Below are 19597 nucleotides of genomic sequence, written 5' to 3' on the forward strand. Positions count from 1 at the left end.
ATGAGGAGGGAAAGAGCCAAGAGAGCCTCATACACATTGCTGTATCAAGATCCGGCTCAGCTATGTATTTGGGGGGCTGCAGGGGCAGCTGCATCCATAAGGTTTTTTACCTTAATGTAAAAAACCTTCTGCCTTTACAACCACTTTAAGGCAGTAAAAAAACAGGGTGACTAATATTATGAGAAACTCACAGCCATTTTTACGGATGAGCAATCAAAATTTACTCAAGTTTGGCAAACTTGGATTTCTCAGACATCGACTTTTAAGCAATTGCTTCTGTCTGATATTAGTGAGATGTTGTACCCACTAGGATCTCCTCTCCTCTCCTCTCCTCTCCTCTCCTCTCCTCTCCTCTCCTCTCCTCTCCTCTCCTCTCCTCTCCTCTCCTCTCCTCTCCTCTCCTCTCCTCTCCTCTCCTCTCCTCTCCTCTCCTCTCCTCTCCTCTCCTCTCCTCTCCTCTCCTCCCCTCCCCTCCCCTCCCCTCCCCTCCCCTCCCCTCCCCTCCCCTTCCCTTCCCTTCTCTTCTCTTCTCTTCTCTTCTCTGCACTTACCATGTCCTCCTTGCTTCAAGTGTTCCATTCTTTCTCACCACTTTTTACTTCATTGTGAAATTGCGATGTGGTATTCACTCTACACAACTATACCCAAAGAAAATTGATAAAAGTAATTAATTATATATTGCTGGCGGCAAGAATTACAATTGCAAGACATTGGAAACAGTCGATAATCCCTCTTGACCAGGTTAAAAGTAAACTCATTTGGATTATGATCAATGATAAGCTCACTCAAATTCTTTGTAATAAAGTCAAAATTTAATAAGATATGGGACCCATGGATTGACTACATTTCGACTCCATAGCGAACTCCAGGACGACCCTCTCTCTCCTCCTTTCACTTTTCTTTCTTTCTTCTCTCCTCTCTTCTCCTTTTTACTTGTTTTTTCTCCAGCAATTTTATACACAATACAGATGATCACGTATGAGGCCCCCTATTCCATCAATGTTTGGATACTTATCAAGTTTGCTATGTTCTGTTATTGCAATAGATGATGGATAAGTACTATGATCATACTTTTTATTTCTCTGTATTGTTATGTGATGATTTGAAAACTTGACGCCATTCTGCCTATGTGTCTGGCTATTCTGTACCTTGGTATTCTTTCAGTAAAAAAATTGAAAAATAAATTGACAATTTTGAGTACAAAAATGAATTAAAATTTTTTTTCTCCATTTTCAAAACTTGTGTCAAAAAATGTCCTTAAAAGACTTACCATGCCTCTTAAAAATTACCTTGGGGTGTTAACTCACCAAAAGCTGGTCAATTTGTGGGTATTTCTATTGTTGTGGTACTTCAGGGCCTCCAAAAATGTCAAAAGGAAGACAGGAAATTAGATGCATAATTTATGCCCCTAGAAAGCCTGAAGGTGCTCCTTAGATTTTGGGCCTATCCATGTGTCTAGGCTGTGAAAATTTATTTTACATGTGGTATTGCCATACTCAGAAGAAGTAGCAGAATGTGTTTTGGGGTGTAATGCTAAGTATGCCTATGTTGTGTGTTAGTAATATCTTATTAATTGATAACTTTGTGTAAAAACATACATTTTGATTTTCATTACGCATTTTCCAAAACAGTCTAGAAAATACCTTGGTGTGTTTGCTATCCAAACTGTGGCCATTTTGTGGGTGTTTCCACTGTCCTGGTGCTCCAGGGCCTCCATAAATGTAACAGGTAGTCAGAAAATTAGATGCTTACTTTTTTTGAAATGCAAAGGTGCTCCTTGGATTTTAGGCCCCTCTAACGCCTATTTATGATTATTATTACGATGATTATGATTATTTTTAGTATGTTTTCCTGTAAATAGTAAAAAGTAAAAACCCAGTGGTGAATAAATACCACTAAAAGAAAAATTCTGCCTGTCTTAAAAAAATTATATAAAATTAATTTGGGTACAATGTTGTACTCATGACTGAGTAATTGTCATTCAAAGTGTGACAGCGCTTGCTAAAACCGGAAAAATGGCCTGGACTGGAAGGGGGTAAAAGAGCCTGACCTTGAAGTGGTTAATGCACTTGTTAGTGCAATTTGGCCACACACACCATTTGCCACTTTACTACTCTCCTCTGTGGCTTGTGGGAGGGGGTAGTTAGGGGGTTGAGTATCTGAACCTATTCCCTAAAAAAAAAAAAAAAAACTGTTTTGCAAACAGCCTTATGTAAAAAAAAGGGGTGCTGCCCTTCCCTCTCCCAGTGTTGTACAGGGAATTGATTTTAATTTTAATGAACACATACATGTAAATACCTTTAGTGGTATATTTATTATATTTGCCTGAATTTCTACTTTAGTATTGTTGTTTTTTTCTCAGAAAGGAAGACTGAATTGTGACCCAACATTTGAGCTAGAAGAGATGATTCTAGAGTCTAAACCTCTCCATAAGAAGAAAAAGAGATTAGCCAAGTACAAGTCAAGAGAGGCAGCCAAGGAAAGTTGTGCACTGGTAAGTATTTTCAGAGACTGTTGAAGCCAAACTGAATTCTCAAACCTTTATTCTCTTTATAGTCCTGCACTGTTGTATGTTATGATTTTATCTTGGAAATGCCTTCCCATTTGAAATGGAAATCCATTATGGTGTTCTATGTTGTAAAATGTATGTTAAATAAAAAAACACAGACTTTAAGGTGTCCCCACATAGATTTAGTAGTGCCGAGAAAGAGAGGGGATGTGTCTGGCCAGGTCTGTTAAATTAGGGAGAGCACTGGGCAGTCTGGTCAAACTTTGGTGCCTGTTGGACTGCCTAGTCATAGTTAGACCTCACTCAACAGCTGTTACAGGAATGTGGAGGTAAAACATAAAATGGAGGCGACTTAAAGTGTATTTTGGGGCAAAATAAAAATAAAATACATAGATACAGCACATTTATGTAATATGTGCACGTTTCCACATGCTTTATCCCTTTAAAGTGCATTCAAGTATCAAAAAATACCTGCTCTGATCTGTCACTTGTGACGGCGGTAGCTAAGGTGAACATGACTCGTCAGTGGCTCGCTGCATTGTCTAGTCAATGTTGTCAGGCCACAGGTTGTTATGATTGGCATGGATCTACATTGCTGGTCAGCACGACTGATGTTGAATTACATTGCAAAGAAATTAGTTTTTTTTTTTGTTTATAAGGACTTTATTCACGGTTTTGTTTTGTTTTTGTTTTTTCACTTTTTCTTTTTGTTCTTTTTAATGAGTAACAAGTGGTGCTAACTGGTGACAGGATCCCCAGGTGAAAATAAAGAGAAAAAAGCCAAAAAAAGGCTAATATAGGCTCCTCATCTAAGGACTGATCAGCTGCAGTATATTCCATTTTTTGTTTTTGAGTTTAGATATGCTTTAATTACAGCTGGGGCGCATTAGTCATTTTGTAATTTGGATAAAATGAATGTTTCAGAGATGAGTTCATGTAAAATGTATTTAAGACTTGGGGCATTGGTGTATTTAATAATCAACATGCAGTGCCACTGGCTGTATACGGTCTGTCCATACAAATGAACATTAGCCAAACTCAAAGCTCACAGCTTCTAATTTTATAGTAGAGCAACTATTTTCTACATCATTTGCACTGTAATGCTCATAGCCACAACTTCTCTGAACAGATATGAGGGTAGACAAAGCACGCTCCAAGCAACAGAATTTTATTTGATCTTTGTGTGCAGCGTGGGCTATTGCAGCATTTTAATATTTTCTATAATATTCTTTGAAGACATTAACATTTAAATAATTGTTATTACTATCACTCCAGTAATAGGGTAGGAATGCTAATAAAGTAGCAAACATAATTTACAATCCAATGTGGTACATTGTAGCATAGTGCAAATTGCAAAAAATAGCATTGAATTAATTTGATATTTCAGAAAATAATATAGTTTAATGTGTTATAAGGAATGCATAACAATGCTGTAATTTGAAGTTGCTTACTTAAATATGAGGTCTATTAACTACTGCTTGTATTTAGTATATAATATGGACACAATTATTACATTTTATGACTTTTTTAACTTGTTGGACTTTCTTTACAGTATGAATGCACTGTTTATATAAAAGACGTGCAATAAGGACTTCTTAGGCCCATTGTCTAAGGTTAGTGCATTCCTCCTGGCAACTTAGTGCACTCTGGAGGAACGGGTTTAGCATCCAGCACCACTGCCTGCAGCCTGTCAAAGTTTATTGCAGGCCGTACCAAAGGTACTCAAGTTTCGAGTTCTGTGCATTCAGGCAAGGGGTCTAAAAAGGTGTATGTCATAACGTACAAAATAACAGCACAGATGCACATTGGTGAGTTGGTTTCAAGCCCTGAACTCTTGTCTCCTCTCTCTTCCAGAATGGACACCTGCAACAGTGCTTAGACACAGTGAGGAAAGAATTCATCATATTCAACAGGGAGAAGTGAGTATATTTATCAAACACATGCTCATGTTGTACAAGGAAAATTGCTCTTGAAGCATTGTAGGTTATTTCTTAGCTGTTACTGGAAATGATTAATGATTGTGACAACAGGTGCAAAAGGGCTTTGCTGGCAGACTGTGTGCGGCTTCCCAGCTTGAGTCTGTTTATTGATTACACGGCTTTCTTGTCTGAAATACTGTAATATTCCACTTTCTCGCTCATACAATCCCAATTACTGGAAAGATTTAAAGCATGTATTCAGAAAAGAGTGTGCTGGGAATAAATCTCACCCTGAAGAGGACATACAGACTGGATCTTGATACTGTAATCCATACAGGCTGGGAAGCAAAAGCAAATGGTAGACTAACCACCCTAAACCTATTTAAATGGACATTGCCACACTATGACTTTCAGAAGTGCCTTCTACCTCTCATCAGCAAAACAAAGATGTAATAGAAGAACTCTGATATAAAACCTAAAATTAGTGATGATTGATATTCTAAAAATCAGCTTTGCTAGGTATTTTGAAGATTTAACCACAGACTTTGCTGCTCAGTGTAGACAGTACAGTGTCTGCTGAACTAGTAGAGGGGCTTTTTTGACACCTCCAATCCCCTAAAATATACAATATCCTGAGTGAGACAGCATTAAATGGAAATACCCTTTTTTAATAAGAAGTGAAACATTGAGGGGTTTGTGGGGGGGTTGGAGTTGCTGTAATACAATTGGATAAATAACAAAGTCCTATGGTTCCTTTTTTGGGGAAAGGTCCACATATACTTAATTTGGTCTGTTGTATGAAATGGGCCATGAGTCCTATTGCACAGTTCCCTGCATGATCTGCCTCTAAATAAAAGTTGGATCCTTATTAGATAACTGCCCAATGCACATGCACATATTTGAGGTCCATGGCCGAGAGGCCAAACTCTGGGGTGAAGCACAGGGCTCAAAGGACACGGAGGAAGAGATTAATTAAAGTAACTTTTAGTATAGATGAACCAAGTCACTCATCACTGCAACAAACCTGAAGAATTAGTTCCTCAAGTCTGGTCTACATTTAGATCATTGGGAATAAGTTGTAACTTGCTTTCTTTGTGTTAATCCCATAATTTCATCATCATGAATGCCCTATAAAGCACAAAAAAACCTCATATCAATTAATGGAGACAAGAGCCATCTATGACACAAATGAGAATGGGGAGCGACCACCTAAAGGCCCTAATTGCTCCAAATGAGTTTGACTCTCATATGGATTCCCTAATTTTTATTACAGGTTGTGTGTTTTGTGTTTTTTATTTTGACTTTTTTTTTAGCTTGGATAAAAGAAATATTTAAGAAAACATGATCACAAAAACCACTAGATGGCAAGAATATAAGGGCAAAATGAAAAAAAAAAACATAATTCAGTAGGCTGCATTCGAAGACACAACAGAAAACAACCAAACTGCATCTCATTGTCAGGACCTGAGTAGGAAATGCCAAAAATAACTTCAACGGCAGTAAGGAATTCTAGAGGCCAGTTGTTGGAAATAGTAAAAAGAAATTGTTGAGAATGTTTTTATACTTATCCCTATACTAATTTCTATACGTATGTTTTTTTATGTTGTATTTATTTATAATATTTGAAATATTTAATCTGTTTTTAATGCATTGGGGGAAATTTACTAAAACTGGTGCGCTCAGAATCTGGTGCAGCTGTGCATGATAGCCAATCAGCTTATAACTTCAGCTTGTTCAGTTAAGCTTTGGCAATAAAACCTGGAAGCTGGTTGGTTTCTATGCAGAATTGCACCAGATTTTGCACTTTAGTTAATAAACCACATTATCCTTTGTGAAAATAATGTTTTTTGGGGTTTTTTTGTGTTTTTTTTGCTCTTGTGCTGTTATAATGTTGAAAATTAAAGTGTCTATATGTAAAATTTGCAACAGTACTTTCCAAGATACAGGGCTTTGCAGGACCCCTTTATCAAGGTAATAACATGCACAATGTTAATTGCATACCATGGGGGATTCTGGGAGCTCTGGATGTATATAGCATCTGGTTGCTTGCACTTGGATGTGTCTGCTCTACATGATGGGGTCCAGGTTAAAAGAGAAGTGTGAGAATAAAAACTAACAAACATACAGTACATACTCACCTAGATGGCTGCAGCATTGTTAACACTGATCTGATCCTGCAGCTGTCTGCCAATGCTTCTACATCGAGCATTGAGCAATCAAAGACCACTGACTGCTCAGTCCCCAGGTCCGCTCTGAACATAGAGTGGCAACTGTCAGTCACCACTCTGTGTTCTGCCCTTCCAGCGCTCACTGGAGCACCAGGCTGGATGAGGGGGCAAGAGATCATCAGTGGTGCGTGAGAGGGTGAGCCAGCTGCCGGTCAGGCATCTGGGCAGATCCTGATATTATTGTCAGTAGGGCGTCTTTAAGGCAGGGCAAAAGAGACAACTGCACTGGGCCCCAACATTGTCGTGGGGCCCAAAGCAGCTGTCTCATACTTACCAACTATCCCAGTTTAAATTCCCTTGTCTTTTGAAGTTTTAGTCCTGTGCTGTGTCCCGATATCTCAGTTTGAAGTTCTGTTACTAATGCTGCCCAGCTCTGCCCTATTGCCGTGTACAGTTGACTCACCTGCAGACCCTGTGTTTACATGTAAATAACCTGCATTGATATGTAAAAAGCAGCAGCATTAGTATGTAAATAGCAGCAGTATGTAAATAGCAGCCTACAACTGTGGTCATTAAGCCTAACATCAGCCTGTTCTACAAAGGTAAGCAAATTGGAGGTTGAACCCTTTTGAAAAATAACATGGTGCCACAGCACCCTGAATTTTGGTGCATGTGAATACGCACACCTCAGCAGATGTGTGAGGGTGTCAATAACAATTAACGACACTGCTGTGTATCTGCTAAAGGGCAGCACATTTCTGTGGTGTCAGGAAAGCCATTTTGCATGCATTCCCGACACACACAAATGTGAACGCATGCTAAATGTCTCAGTTACATTGGGGGTCAGTGTAAATCTTCTTGGGGTTTGGTGTACAATCCTTTCATTACCACTAGTGGCCAGTGTGAGGGTCCCCCTTACCAGTGTTACCAACCGTCAGTATTTTTACTGGCAGACAGTAAGAAATGGGCACTTTTCTCCTGCCAGCAAATGCCAGTAAGAGGAAAAGGTTGCCAGTAAAAAACATGGCTGTGATGCTCGGCTCGGAAATGTGCATGCGCAGCTCGGGCCTGGAGCTGTCTGAGACCATCCTGTTACAGTGTGTTTGGGGGGTGCCGGCGGGGGGGCGGGTCTGGTGGAGGCAGTGTCTGAGCATGTCGTGTGATGTCATGGTGCAAGGGAGCGGAGCGCCCGGAGCAGAGTGTGCAGGTCTGTAGGACAGGATTAAGGCAAGCCAGGTGCGGGACTGTCAGTGCTGTTTGGACTGGAGGGGACTGAAGGGAAAACCTGGCATGGAGAGAGGCTGTCAATGTGACTCAGGAGGGGATGTGTCATGATGGTGATCTGTGCTGCAGCACACTGCTGTCAGTATCACTGTGAGAGTCAATTTCATGTGTGCATCGCCCATTCTAATTTCTTGCCTTCCTGAGTCCTGTCCCTGAGCTACTTACTACAGGGGGTCCCCTAGTTACAAACATCCGACTTACAAACAACTCCTTACAAACGGAGGGAGACAACAGGAAGTGAGAGGAAATCTACCCCTAGGAAGGGAAATTCACTCCTGTAAGAGCTATTATGGGGAAAATGTACCTCCACTGATGCTTTATCACCAATCCTTGTTTCTACAACAGCCCAAAATTTTCAAAATCCAATTGTCATTGGGACAGAAAGTGAGGTGAAATCTTCTGAACAGGGGCAGACACAGCAAAACAAATGTTACAGGGGTGTTAACCCTTCCCTATGCTATCCAAAAAGCTTAAAAATTGTTTTTTTGGCTGGAGCTACACTTAAAAAATGTACCTGTTCCGACTTACAAACAGATTCAACTTAAGAACAAACCTACAATCCCTATCTTGTTTGTAACCCGGGGACCCCCTGTATATCGAAAATAAAATTAGAAATATGCTTTTTGCCTTAATATCTATGTTAAATCACATTGCTAATTGCATATTGTACTTATTTGTAGCCTAAATGCTGGAATTTGTACTTAAAACTGTAATTTTGTAACTTTTGGAACTGCCAGTAAAAACGTGGCTGTGCCAGTAAATTTTGGGTGTCATGTCAGTAAATTTCAGTCTGGTAGGTTGGCAACACTGCCCCTTACATTGGTGGTCAGTGTAAATCCCTCCTTACATTAGTGGTTACTGTGAATGCTCCTATTACATTAGTGGTTAGTGTAAATCCCATTACATTAATGGTCAGTGTAATTCCAAATTAGATTCGTGGTCAGTGTAAATCCCCATTACATGGGTGGCCAGTGTAGAAACTTTATATTGGTAACCGGTAACAAAAATCCAAACTTACATTTGTGATCAGTTTTGAATCCTCCCTTATATTGGTGGTCCATGTAGAAGCCACCTTTAAATTGGGGGTGAGTGTAAATCCCCCCTTACATTGGTGGTCAGTGTAGAAATCTCCCTTTATTGGTTGTTGATGTAAAATTCCCCATTACATTGATTGTCAGTGTAAATTCTTCATTACATTGGTGATCAGTGTACTGTACATGTGGTAAGTGCAGCATTGCCCTCACACTTGTGGTCAGTACAAATCTCCTCAACAATCGTTGTCATTGTAAATTCCCCCTTACATGGAGGTCAGTGTAAATCCCCCCTCACATTGGCGGTCATTGTAAATTCCCCATTACATTGGTGGTCAGTGTAGAATCCCCCACTATATACTTGCCAAAGATTTCCAGCTTTGCTCTACATGATTCAGAATTTGCCACAGTGTACTGCCTCCTAACTAATCCCATCCCCCCACCACTGCCATGGATCCCATCACACCCCCCCCCCCCCCAGCATTGCCACTGATCCCAGAAGTCCTAGGAGCCCTGGGAGTTTTCTGTCTATTGATGAGTCCTCTCACCTTCCCAGTCCACGATGTGCAGGCAGTGGGGAGATGGTGTGCTGTAACCTTTAGCAAAAAATCAGTGAGCAGTAATAATGTGCACTAACCTCTTGGAGCCACTCATTGAGCGGTAAGGATATGCAGTAACCTCTAGCAACCAAATAGTGAGCAGTAATAATGTGCAGTAACCTCTAGCAACCAATCAGTGAGCAGTATTGATGTACAATAATCTCTAGCAATCAATCAACAAGCAGACGTCATGTACTTTAACCTGTAGCAAATAATCAGTGAGCCATAATGTGTGCTGTAACCTCTAGCAGCCAGCCAGTGAGCGACAATGATACACTGTAACCTCTAGCAACCAATCACAATTGCTGCCTGATCTGCTTCAGTAAACTGATTTTGAGTCTAGCTGCTATTGATTGTATGTCTCAGAGCAGGCGGAGAGCGAAATTACATGGGGGGATGCCAAGACAATGTTTGCCCAGGGTCCAATCAATATTAAAGATGGCCCTGATTGTCAGGATCCCTGCAGAGCCTGGACTGGCTTTGTGATGTCAGCCAGCAGCGGACTTTAGTTTAGTTTGGCCATACTTCTCTTTTAACATATAAGACATGATAGGCATTATACAATATTGATCTAAGATACAATCTGAGGTTCTTACTGTTTGCGGGATGAGTTCTGTACATTAAATAAATTCAGGACATAATTGTACAGCCTACCATGCTCTGAAAAAATGGAGAATTAATTAGCAGATTTCTTGGCTCTAAATTATCAGTAAATCATTTTTTAATATAGGTCTATGCCAACAAGACTTTGGCTTCTGAAGTCAGCAGGGCATGACATACTTCCAATTATTGAGCTCTAACGGCAGGAGAGACCATCATTGTTTGATTTTAATGATACAAATAAAAGTGCACACGGAGATGCTCTTCTCAAGTTCAGCTGTAACTTTGACTGAAGATTTTGATAATGAAGCATCATGGGTTGTATCAGAACTTAGTAACTCTTTAACAGTGTGGCTCAAGGTTCAAGGTTTGAATTTTATCAGGAATACCATTTCTATGCAGTTAGCATATTTCCCCTCATTTTTATGGGTTTTCTCCTAAAACATTTATTTGGCTTTTTACTAATATTGACTTTAGAGTTTATCATTGTAGTAGTTCAAACAAGGCCCTCTGAGGACACCACCTTGCCAGTTGCTATAGCCACTATGACAATATATGGCATTGCAGTATCTAGGTGCAGTTTTTAAATGGGGTCAGTTTATGAAGAGTATGATGTGATCATTTGAAGCTTTATAAAGCGTATCTAAAGACAAAACCAAAAGTTAATAATCTATATTGCAGCTTACCAGTCCCTAGAAAAGGTGGAAATATTAGTTTTCTTTTTTGAATCTCTGATAAGTCCCCCCGCTACAGACCCCCACATCCACCAGGCTAGGGAAGTGGGAGTGAGACCCTTTTACAAATCAACATGGGGACAAGGTGGTTTCCCAGGGGAGGCCGCCTGGCAAGGTACCACACCCCATGTAGTGGGCATATGGCCTGGTATGGCTCAGGAGGTGGAACACATGCTCACTGTCCCTCTCTTTCCTGGCCAGCCAGGATGCATGCTTGGATAAGGGTTTGGTATCGATGCTGGGGGGACTCCACGCAATTTTTTACAAACAGAAGCAGTCCAGCTGGGAAACGTCATTTAACAGCAATAGTATTTTTTTTTTTATTATAAACGTCACTTTTGTAGGGGTACTTTGTACAGGTGAGCAACTTCACATGCAAGGGAATTAGAGGAATTGTGAATTTTTAACTTTACTCTTTAAGGCTTATTAATAGATCCATGCCCTGCTGAACAGAGTTTTGTAGCTTTTTTTCCCATTGGTCCTTCATTTTAGTTGCTAGCTACTCATTTCCTAGCGTTTGTACCTAAAGCTTGCAAATTGGCCTTGAGAAAAGGCCAGAAAACTAAATGTACATGACTCAGTACCAATGGACTTGTGGCTTAGGCACTGTTTGGTATTTTTGGATTTTTTTTAGGTGTTCAACAAATATCCAGCTTACTGAATTTTGCCTGCTTTGTCATTACTACCTGTGGGAAAACTCTTACCTTCCCTGAGTGACTACAGCTGTGGCCCGTGCGCCGGACGCATGGATTCCTATGGCTGGGGTGGAAGGGGGTGGTACTTTTTGAAGCATCTGATTAGAGCCAAAGGCTCTAATAGGCTTCAAAATAGGGTGGGCTCAGGGCGCAGAGAGTGTGCCCTGATCCCACCCAATTGTATGACGATAGCAAATTAATTTTCGCTATTTTCATATTACCTTCCTCCCCGCCAATCAGGAGGCAGGGCATCAGACCTGTTTCCTGATTGGCCAAAGCACCAGGCCACCCTATTGGATGCCTGGCACTTAGGAAGAGGAGCGGAGGAGACACACGCTGGAACGGAGCTTTCCGTTGCTCTGGTGCATTGGAGAGGAGCTGCTGCAGTGCTGTAGGTAGGTCCCCTTGGCTCTGCTAGAGCCGTGTGCACAGGGGGGGAGGGTTGGGGGTGCTGCCAGAGCCGCGCCCCCCGCAAGTGGGGGGTCGGTGGGCACAGTGGCTGCATATGATGGGCAAAAGTGGCTGCATATGATGGGCACAACTGGCTGCATTTGATGGGCACAAGTGGCTGCATATGATGGGCACAAGTGACTGCATTTGACGGGCACAGGTGGCTGCATATGATGGGCACAGGTGGCTGCATATGATGGGTACAAGTGGCTACATACGATGGGCACAAGTGGCTGCATATACTGGGCACAAGTGGCTGCGTTTGATGGGCACTAGTGGCTGCATTTGATGGGCACAGGTGGCTGCATATGATGGGCACAAGTGGCTGAATATGATTTGCACAAGTGGCTGCATTTGATGGGCACAAGGGGCTGCATATGATGGGCACAAGTGGCTGCATTTGATGGGCACTGTGGCTGCGTGTGATGGCCACAATGGCTGCATATGATGGGCACAAGTGGTGGCATATGATGGGCACAGTGGCTGCATATGATGGGCACAAGTGTCTGCATATGATGGGCACACGAGGCCGCATATGATGGGCACAGTGGCTGCATATGATGGGCACAGTGGCTGCGTTTGATGGGCACAATGGCTGCAATTGATGGGCACAGTGGCTGCATTTGATGGGCACAAGGGCAGCATTTGATGGGCACAGTGAGGCTGCAATTGATGGGGGGGGGGGTTCAGTATTTTTCAGTTTGTTTGCACCCCCCAAAAAATTTTGAGCCCCAGCCACCACTGGTTACTTCACCAGAAAGAAATGTATTGTATTGCTCAACCCGATGCCACCGGCAGAAACTATAGCTGGTGAGTGTTGCTTCACCTTCAGCAGTTCCCTTAACCACCTCAATACAGGGCACGTACACCCCCTTCCTGCCCAAGCCATTTTTCAGTTTTCAGCGCTGTCGCACTTTGAATGACAATTGCGCGGTCGTGTTACACTGCACCTTAATTAAATTTTTATCATTTTTTTCCCCACAAATAGAGCTTTCTTTTGGTGGTATTTGATCACCTCTGCGGTTTTTATTTATTGCGCTATAAACAAAAGAAGAGGGACAATTTTGAAAAAACACAATATTTTTTACTTTTTGCTATAATAAATATCCAATTTTTTTTTTTTTTTAACAAATTTTTACCTCTGTTTAGGCCGATACGTATTCTTCTACATATTTTTGGTAAAAAAAAATTGCGATAAGCGTATATTGATTGGTTTGCGCAAAAGTTATAGCGTCTACAAAATACGGGATAGATTTATAGCATTTTTATTATTTATTTATTTTTTACTAGTAATGGCGGCGATCTGCAATTTTTATTGTGACTGCGATATTGCGGCGGACACATCGGACACTTTTGACACATTTTTGGGACCATTCACATTTATACAGCGATCAATGCTATAAAATTGCATTGACTACTGTGTAAATGTGACTGGCAGGGAAGGGGTTAACACTAGGGGGCGCTCGAGGGGTTAATGTATTACCTAAGGAGGTGATTCTAACTGTGGGGGGAGGGGACTGACTGGGGGAGGTGACCGATCGCTGTCCCTATGTACAAGGGACACGCCATCGGTCTCCTCTCCTCTCTGACAGGACGTGGATCTGTGTTTACATGTACAGATCCACGCTCCTGCTGTGTTACCCGGCAATCGCGGGTGCCCGGCGGACATCGCGGCCGCCGGGCACGCGCACCGGGTCCCGAGTGACACGGCGGGGCCTAGTGGCTCGGGAAGGCGAGGACGTCATATGACGTCCTCCCAGAATAACAGAAGCCTCGTCCAGCCGTCATATGACGGTGGGCGGTGGCTTAGTGGTTAAAGCAAAACCAAACATTATATATTTTGTAACTTACAAATTCTTAGATGTGGTGGCTGCATTAGTTATCTCTTTAGTGTTTTCCCTCTGTTTTCACCAGGTGATCTGGCCAGTAACACATCTCCTGTATTAGGGGGTAAAGAAGCACAGGGGGCACATTTTGACAGCAGTATTGTCAACCTGGGGGAGGGGAGAGTTATATTGTACTAGCAGATTTAAATACACTAACAAATTGAATCCAAACTCCAGCTAACAAATTTATAAGCAACAGTTTAGTATTTTTCCTTTTGGGAAAGGTTTTACATATATAAATAAAAGCTGACCATTGTACGCACCCCTGTCAGTGCCTACCAGAGCTTGGTTCCCCCAGATCTTGGTACACATTATAGTTTCTGGTGAGTAAAGGTAACAGAAATGAGGAAAAGAGTAAGTGTGCTCTTCAGGAGGCTCAGGCATTGCCCGTTGCACTGTGAGTATGTGTCCTTATGAAAGCCAGAGGCTGGCGGTGGACTGGACAGGCAGTAAGAAAGCGTTATCTAGAAACATACCAAGGTCAGAAGAGGCAGCAGGCACAATGTAATCCAAAACAGCCAGAGGTCAGGCAGTTGGTTAATTGGGCCACACCACAACCACATGCTTTGCACATGGTTGCAGTGCTGTGGTGTGAGTTTTCCCTTAGGTTAAAATAGGTTAAAATGATGAGGAGGCGACATAATGCCTTCCTACCAGGGACGTGCGGTGAGGTCAGTGGCTGGTGAGGCACTGGCTAGAATCAAAGCCAGATACACACAGGTTACATACGCCGCGATCGTTAGAGCGAGAGCAATAATTCTAGTACTAGACCTCCTCTCTAACTCTAAACATGCAACCTGTAAAAAATGTTAAAGCATCTCCTATGGAGATTTTTAAGTACCGAAGTTTAGCGCCATTCCACAAGTGTGCACAATTTTAAAGCATGACATATTAGGTATCTATTTACTTGCCGTAACATCATCTTTCACATTATACAAAAAAAAAAATCAGGCTAACTATAGTGGGGTTTTTTTTATATTCATGAAAGTTTAAAAAAAAACTGCGTTTGAAAAATTGCTGCGCAAATACTGTGTAACATAAAAAGTTGCAACGACCACCATTTTATTCCCTAGGGTGTCTACTAAAAAAACATATTAAAAAAAAAAAAAAGCAAAAAAGGTGCCTCTAAGTGCAGAATTACAAACTTTTAATATCCCCAAAAAGGGTTAAAAACACTTACAGGATCTGCAGTAAATGAAGGCATGTCATGTATTCATAAAGCAGGTGGTCCGGCATAGGAGGGGTCCCCAGTGTGTTAGAGAAATCCCAGCGATGTCAGTGTATGGCAGCGGAAGATTCCAGGGTAGCCTGCAGATGGACGTTCTACAGCTCTGGAGACACTAATAGAACAATCACGCTGTCCAGATCAGTGAGGAGCAGAAGATCCCGGAAGTGACAACAGTAGAGGGGAGCGACAACCAGCATGGACCGCAAGCCGGAAAACCGGAACTAGTCATCATCACCACATGGTCAGAGGAAGATGTGTGAAATCCCTTGATAGGGTATGTTTTGCCTTTCACACACAAATCTTTCTGACCATGTTTGACAAACCGACAGGTCTTGCCCATTATACCGAATATTCATTCACTGTTGTAACACCTGGGTGGGCTCTTAACGCAATGCTCTGCGCCACGAGTCCACCTTATTTTGAAGCCTATTAGAGCCTAATGCTCTAATCAGCAGCTTCAAAAAAAACATTCCGTTGCTGGAATTCAGGCGCCCGGAGTCCAGAAAGGGGCCGTACGCCTGAACAGTGGGTGGCCGCGGCGGCCATAGATAGATTTATGCAATAGGGGGGTGGCGTGGAGAGAGGGGGCGGTGCCCCGGCGCCCCTAATGGACGGGCCGCCACTAATAATAATATATGATTTGGCTTGATTAAAACAGTACCTTTTCAGCAGATTCTCATTCTCCCTCTTAACTCTGTGAGAAAAACATGGGATTGTGGGTAAATCTTATACACATAAACACATGTTTTTTCCTTGTAGTTAAGAGGGCTGGGCTGGAAGGGAGCATTTGTCTTTTAGACAGACACATGCCCCCTTCTATGACACTGCAGTGAGAGGCGTGCCTCCACTACAGCATTTTTATTGGACAGCTTGTTCCAATGGTGCTTTACCATTGGTTCAAGGCTCCAAGCTGTCCATTAAGCTCAGTGCTTCTGACAAGAAGTGAGAGGCACTGTGAGTTCATCCTCTCAGTCTGCTGCAAACAGAATGTGCCAGCTTGTATTTAAACTGGCTGTTCTGTATGTAGCTTCTGACAGGCTGCACAAGAAGCCCTGTATCTCTGGAACTATTGGTGGCAGGAGCCCCAATAGGTGGCAGGAGCCCTGGTGGGACCAGGTGGGGTAGGATTTCAGCTACCTACCCCCCAAATTTGGGGTCTCTGTGACCCCAGGTTGCCAAGCTATGACCCTGGAAGCTTGATTGTTTTTTTTTTTTTATGTTCATGGCAGGTTCATGGCTGTGTCACCTGCCTCACCTGACTGCACGTCCCTGCTTCCGACCATCTATCACATGTCCTGTTAACCTCAGATCACTCTTCATAGGGCTCCTGCATGTGTAAAGCAATCTTACTACAGTGAAAAGACAAATGGCAACTCACATTGTGACAGTTAAAATGAGGCTCATCACATAGTAAGGGCCTCCGATGGACAGTCTCACAACAACAGAGAAGCTTAGACCAGGATGGAAACACTGGGTGGATGGATGAATACACCTGCAGGACCAAGAGAACACACCGGGGATTGGGGACACAAAACTAAGTGTAGAATTAAATGTTCTGTGAAACACTAGTAAATTGGCAACTCACATGAGAAGAAGAAATGGCACTTCTTGTATGTAATATGTGTGCGATGGGCTCATGCATCTGGGATGGGGAGCCTCATTATAAAATTTGCAGCCTGTAAAGTCCAGACGTCAGGCTGAATGACAGCTTGGATGAAGAAGGTTTTGAGGTTTATTACTATACAACACCTGAGGTCCTGGCCACCACTGTGTTTCAGTTTGACGCCACTTCATGAAAGTGCAAGCTTGCTATTTCACACATGATGTTTTACATTTGAGGTCCTGCTGCCACTATCCCTGGCTGGATTGGTGTTTTTTTTTTATGTAAGTGCTATAGACACAATTGTTTTATATGTTTATTTTTATGCTGGTTCACCAGTAAATACCGCACCATGAGATTTTTTTTATTCTTGGTCATTGGTGACTTATTACTACGGATGGGATATGCTGAGCTGTTTTTACCATGAGAAGTAAAGCTTCCTGGTCATGGTCCATGCACTTGGATACACTCTGAAGATGGTCCCGTGATTCAGATAGAGGGGATAAATGCGAGCCAATGATGTGCATTTTTCTGACATTGGTGGAGGTCCCACTGGGTGATTGAAGCACTAGAGGAGGGAGATCACCTGTATCACTTGATACTTCTTCATAAGAACTATTCTATGTTTATTTCTTTTGAATAGTTTCAATGTTGGACTCACTATCATAACACTTCAGGTGTTTTGTGTTTATTGATATTGTGCTGAGCGTGCAATTTTTCTTGGTCATTGGATGAAGAAGTGAAAATAAACAAGATGGTAGGGCGCTTCTGTAGGATGACGAGCTGACCGTAAGTGATGTTATCAGTATGTCAGGGGAGGGAGCTATGCATTTCAAAGATGCCCAAGCCTCTTTCTCAAGCTTGAGAGGCCTGGAAATGCATAGCTCCCTCCCCCCTGATGTGCCAATGACGTCACTTTAGCTGCCTAGCTGCCATAACCCCAGTATTCTCTTGTTTGGCCGGCAGTCCGCTTCAAGATAAAAGTGGTCTCTGCAGCGGATTCGCCGCAAGATCGCTTTTATCGGCAGCGGGAGAGGGCCCCCCCTCCTGCCGCGCACCGGTGCCCTCCGCCACTTACCAGAGCCGTCAGCAGCGGCGGAGGCAATCGGATGTTCCTCCTTCCTTGGCATGGAGACAAGTGAGGGGAAGATGGCCCCCACCCATCTCCATGACATTGCAGGGCGGAAGTGATGTCAAAACGTCACTTCCGCCCATACCTCTTAAAGGGACATTTAAAAAAAAAACATTTTTAAATGACAATTTTTTTTTCTTTTTATTGCATTTTAGTGTAAATATGAGATCTGAGGTCTTTTTCACCCCAGATCTCATATTTAAGAGGTCCCGTCATGCTTTTTTTCTATTACAAAGGATGTTTACATTCCTTGTAATATAAATAAAAGTGACACAATTTAAAAAAAAAAAAAAAAAAAAAAAACAGTGTAAAATAAAAAATAAATGGTAAAATAAATAAGAAAAAAAATATTTTTTTTTAAACGCGCACCCATCCCGCCGAGTTCGCGTGCAGAAGCGAACGCATACGTGAGTAGTGCCCGCACATGAAAACGGTGTTCGAACCACACATGTGAGGTATTGCCGCGATCGGTAGAGCGAGAGCAATAATTCTAGCCCTAGACCTCCTCTGTAACTCAAAACATGCAACCTGTAGATTTTTTTAAACATCGCCTATGGAGATTTTTAAGGGTAAAAGTTTGTCGCCATTCCATGAGCGGGCGCAATTTTGAAGCGTGACATGTTGGGTATCAATTTACGTGGAGTAACATTATCTTTCACAATATTAAAATAAATTGGGCTAAAATTACTGTTGTCTTATTTTTTACTTCAAAAAAGTGTATTTTTTCCAAAAAAAGTGCGCTTGTAAGACCGCTGCGCAAATACGGTGTATGATGTTTAAATAAATGTATAATGTTTAGGGGTTCTAAGTAATTTTCCAGACAAAAAAAACAGTTTTTAACTTGTAAACAACACATCTAAAAAAGAGGCTCAGTTCTTAAGTGGTCAGCGCTGGAAGCTGTCCACCCGAAGCCTTTACTGTGTGATAAGCCTGATTTTAACTGTCACAATGTGAGTTGCCATTTTTCTTTTCACCACAATAAATACGTTTATATACAACACTCAGATTGCGCCCTGCTGTTCTTTTTAACTGTTCACCTAGAGATACTTAAAGCGGACCTTCAGTTATTTTTTCAACTTTCCATCTATTAAATCTTCTGCCCTTGTTGTTTTAACTTTGGATAGTAATTTTTTTTCTGCCAGTAAATACCTTATACAGCCCACTTCCTGTTTCTTGTCTGGTAAAAAGCCTAGGCTTATGACATCATGCACAGCTCTCTCTCTCTCACTCTCATGAGAGTTTACCAGGAAGGAAGGGGGAAATGAGTCACAAAAGGGCCAATGAAAGCTGCAGGGCTGCAGAGCTGGAGGTGTGCCTCTGTGTGTGTGTAAATCCAGGAAGTGAACAGGCAGCAGCTTTAGCTGCCCACAGTTAAAATGGTTGCAGCCAGACTCAGCGGAGGGAGATTTCTGCAGCATATTTGGCAAGTACAGAATCACAGTATATATAAAATAATATGCAAAGTGGTTGGAGGGAAGCTTCAGAATGGCAAAGATGTCTTCAGAGGTGCTGCATCTAGTGCATTGAGATCAGTGGGAAGTTATCCTCAATGCTCCAGTTGGACTCTATGAACTTTTTGCTTTTCTGCATAAACATTCCTGTACACACGGCACTTATTGCGCCATATACCTGATTACTACCGTATCTACAAATAACAAGTAGCATCACAAATCCTGTGTCTTAACTCCACTCAGTCACTTTGTTTACAAACCTGACAGCAGAGAAGAGTCATTGGTTGTTAGGACGCCCACAGGTACCGGCT

The 19597-nt window shown here is 42.1% G+C and overlaps 1 protein-coding gene across 2 annotated transcripts in view; it reads left to right on the forward strand.

Moving 5' to 3' along the window:
• Window positions 1-19597, forward strand: part of STK32B (serine/threonine kinase 32B) — a 335065-nt gene that overhangs the window by 292158 nt on the left and 23310 nt on the right. For both annotated transcript variants that reach the window (XM_073610257.1, XM_073610249.1), the window contains 2 exons: window positions 2363-2494; window positions 4364-4428. In XM_073610257.1, coding sequence (XP_073466358.1) covers window positions 2363-2494; window positions 4364-4428 — 197 coding nt within the window. The remainder of the gene's footprint in view (window positions 1-2362; window positions 2495-4363; window positions 4429-19597) is intronic.

The sequence above is a fragment of the Aquarana catesbeiana genome, linkage group LG01, assembly GCF_042186555.1.
Source record: "Aquarana catesbeiana isolate 2022-GZ linkage group LG01, ASM4218655v1, whole genome shotgun sequence".
Taxonomy (NCBI): domain Eukaryota; kingdom Metazoa; phylum Chordata; class Amphibia; order Anura; family Ranidae; genus Aquarana; species Aquarana catesbeiana.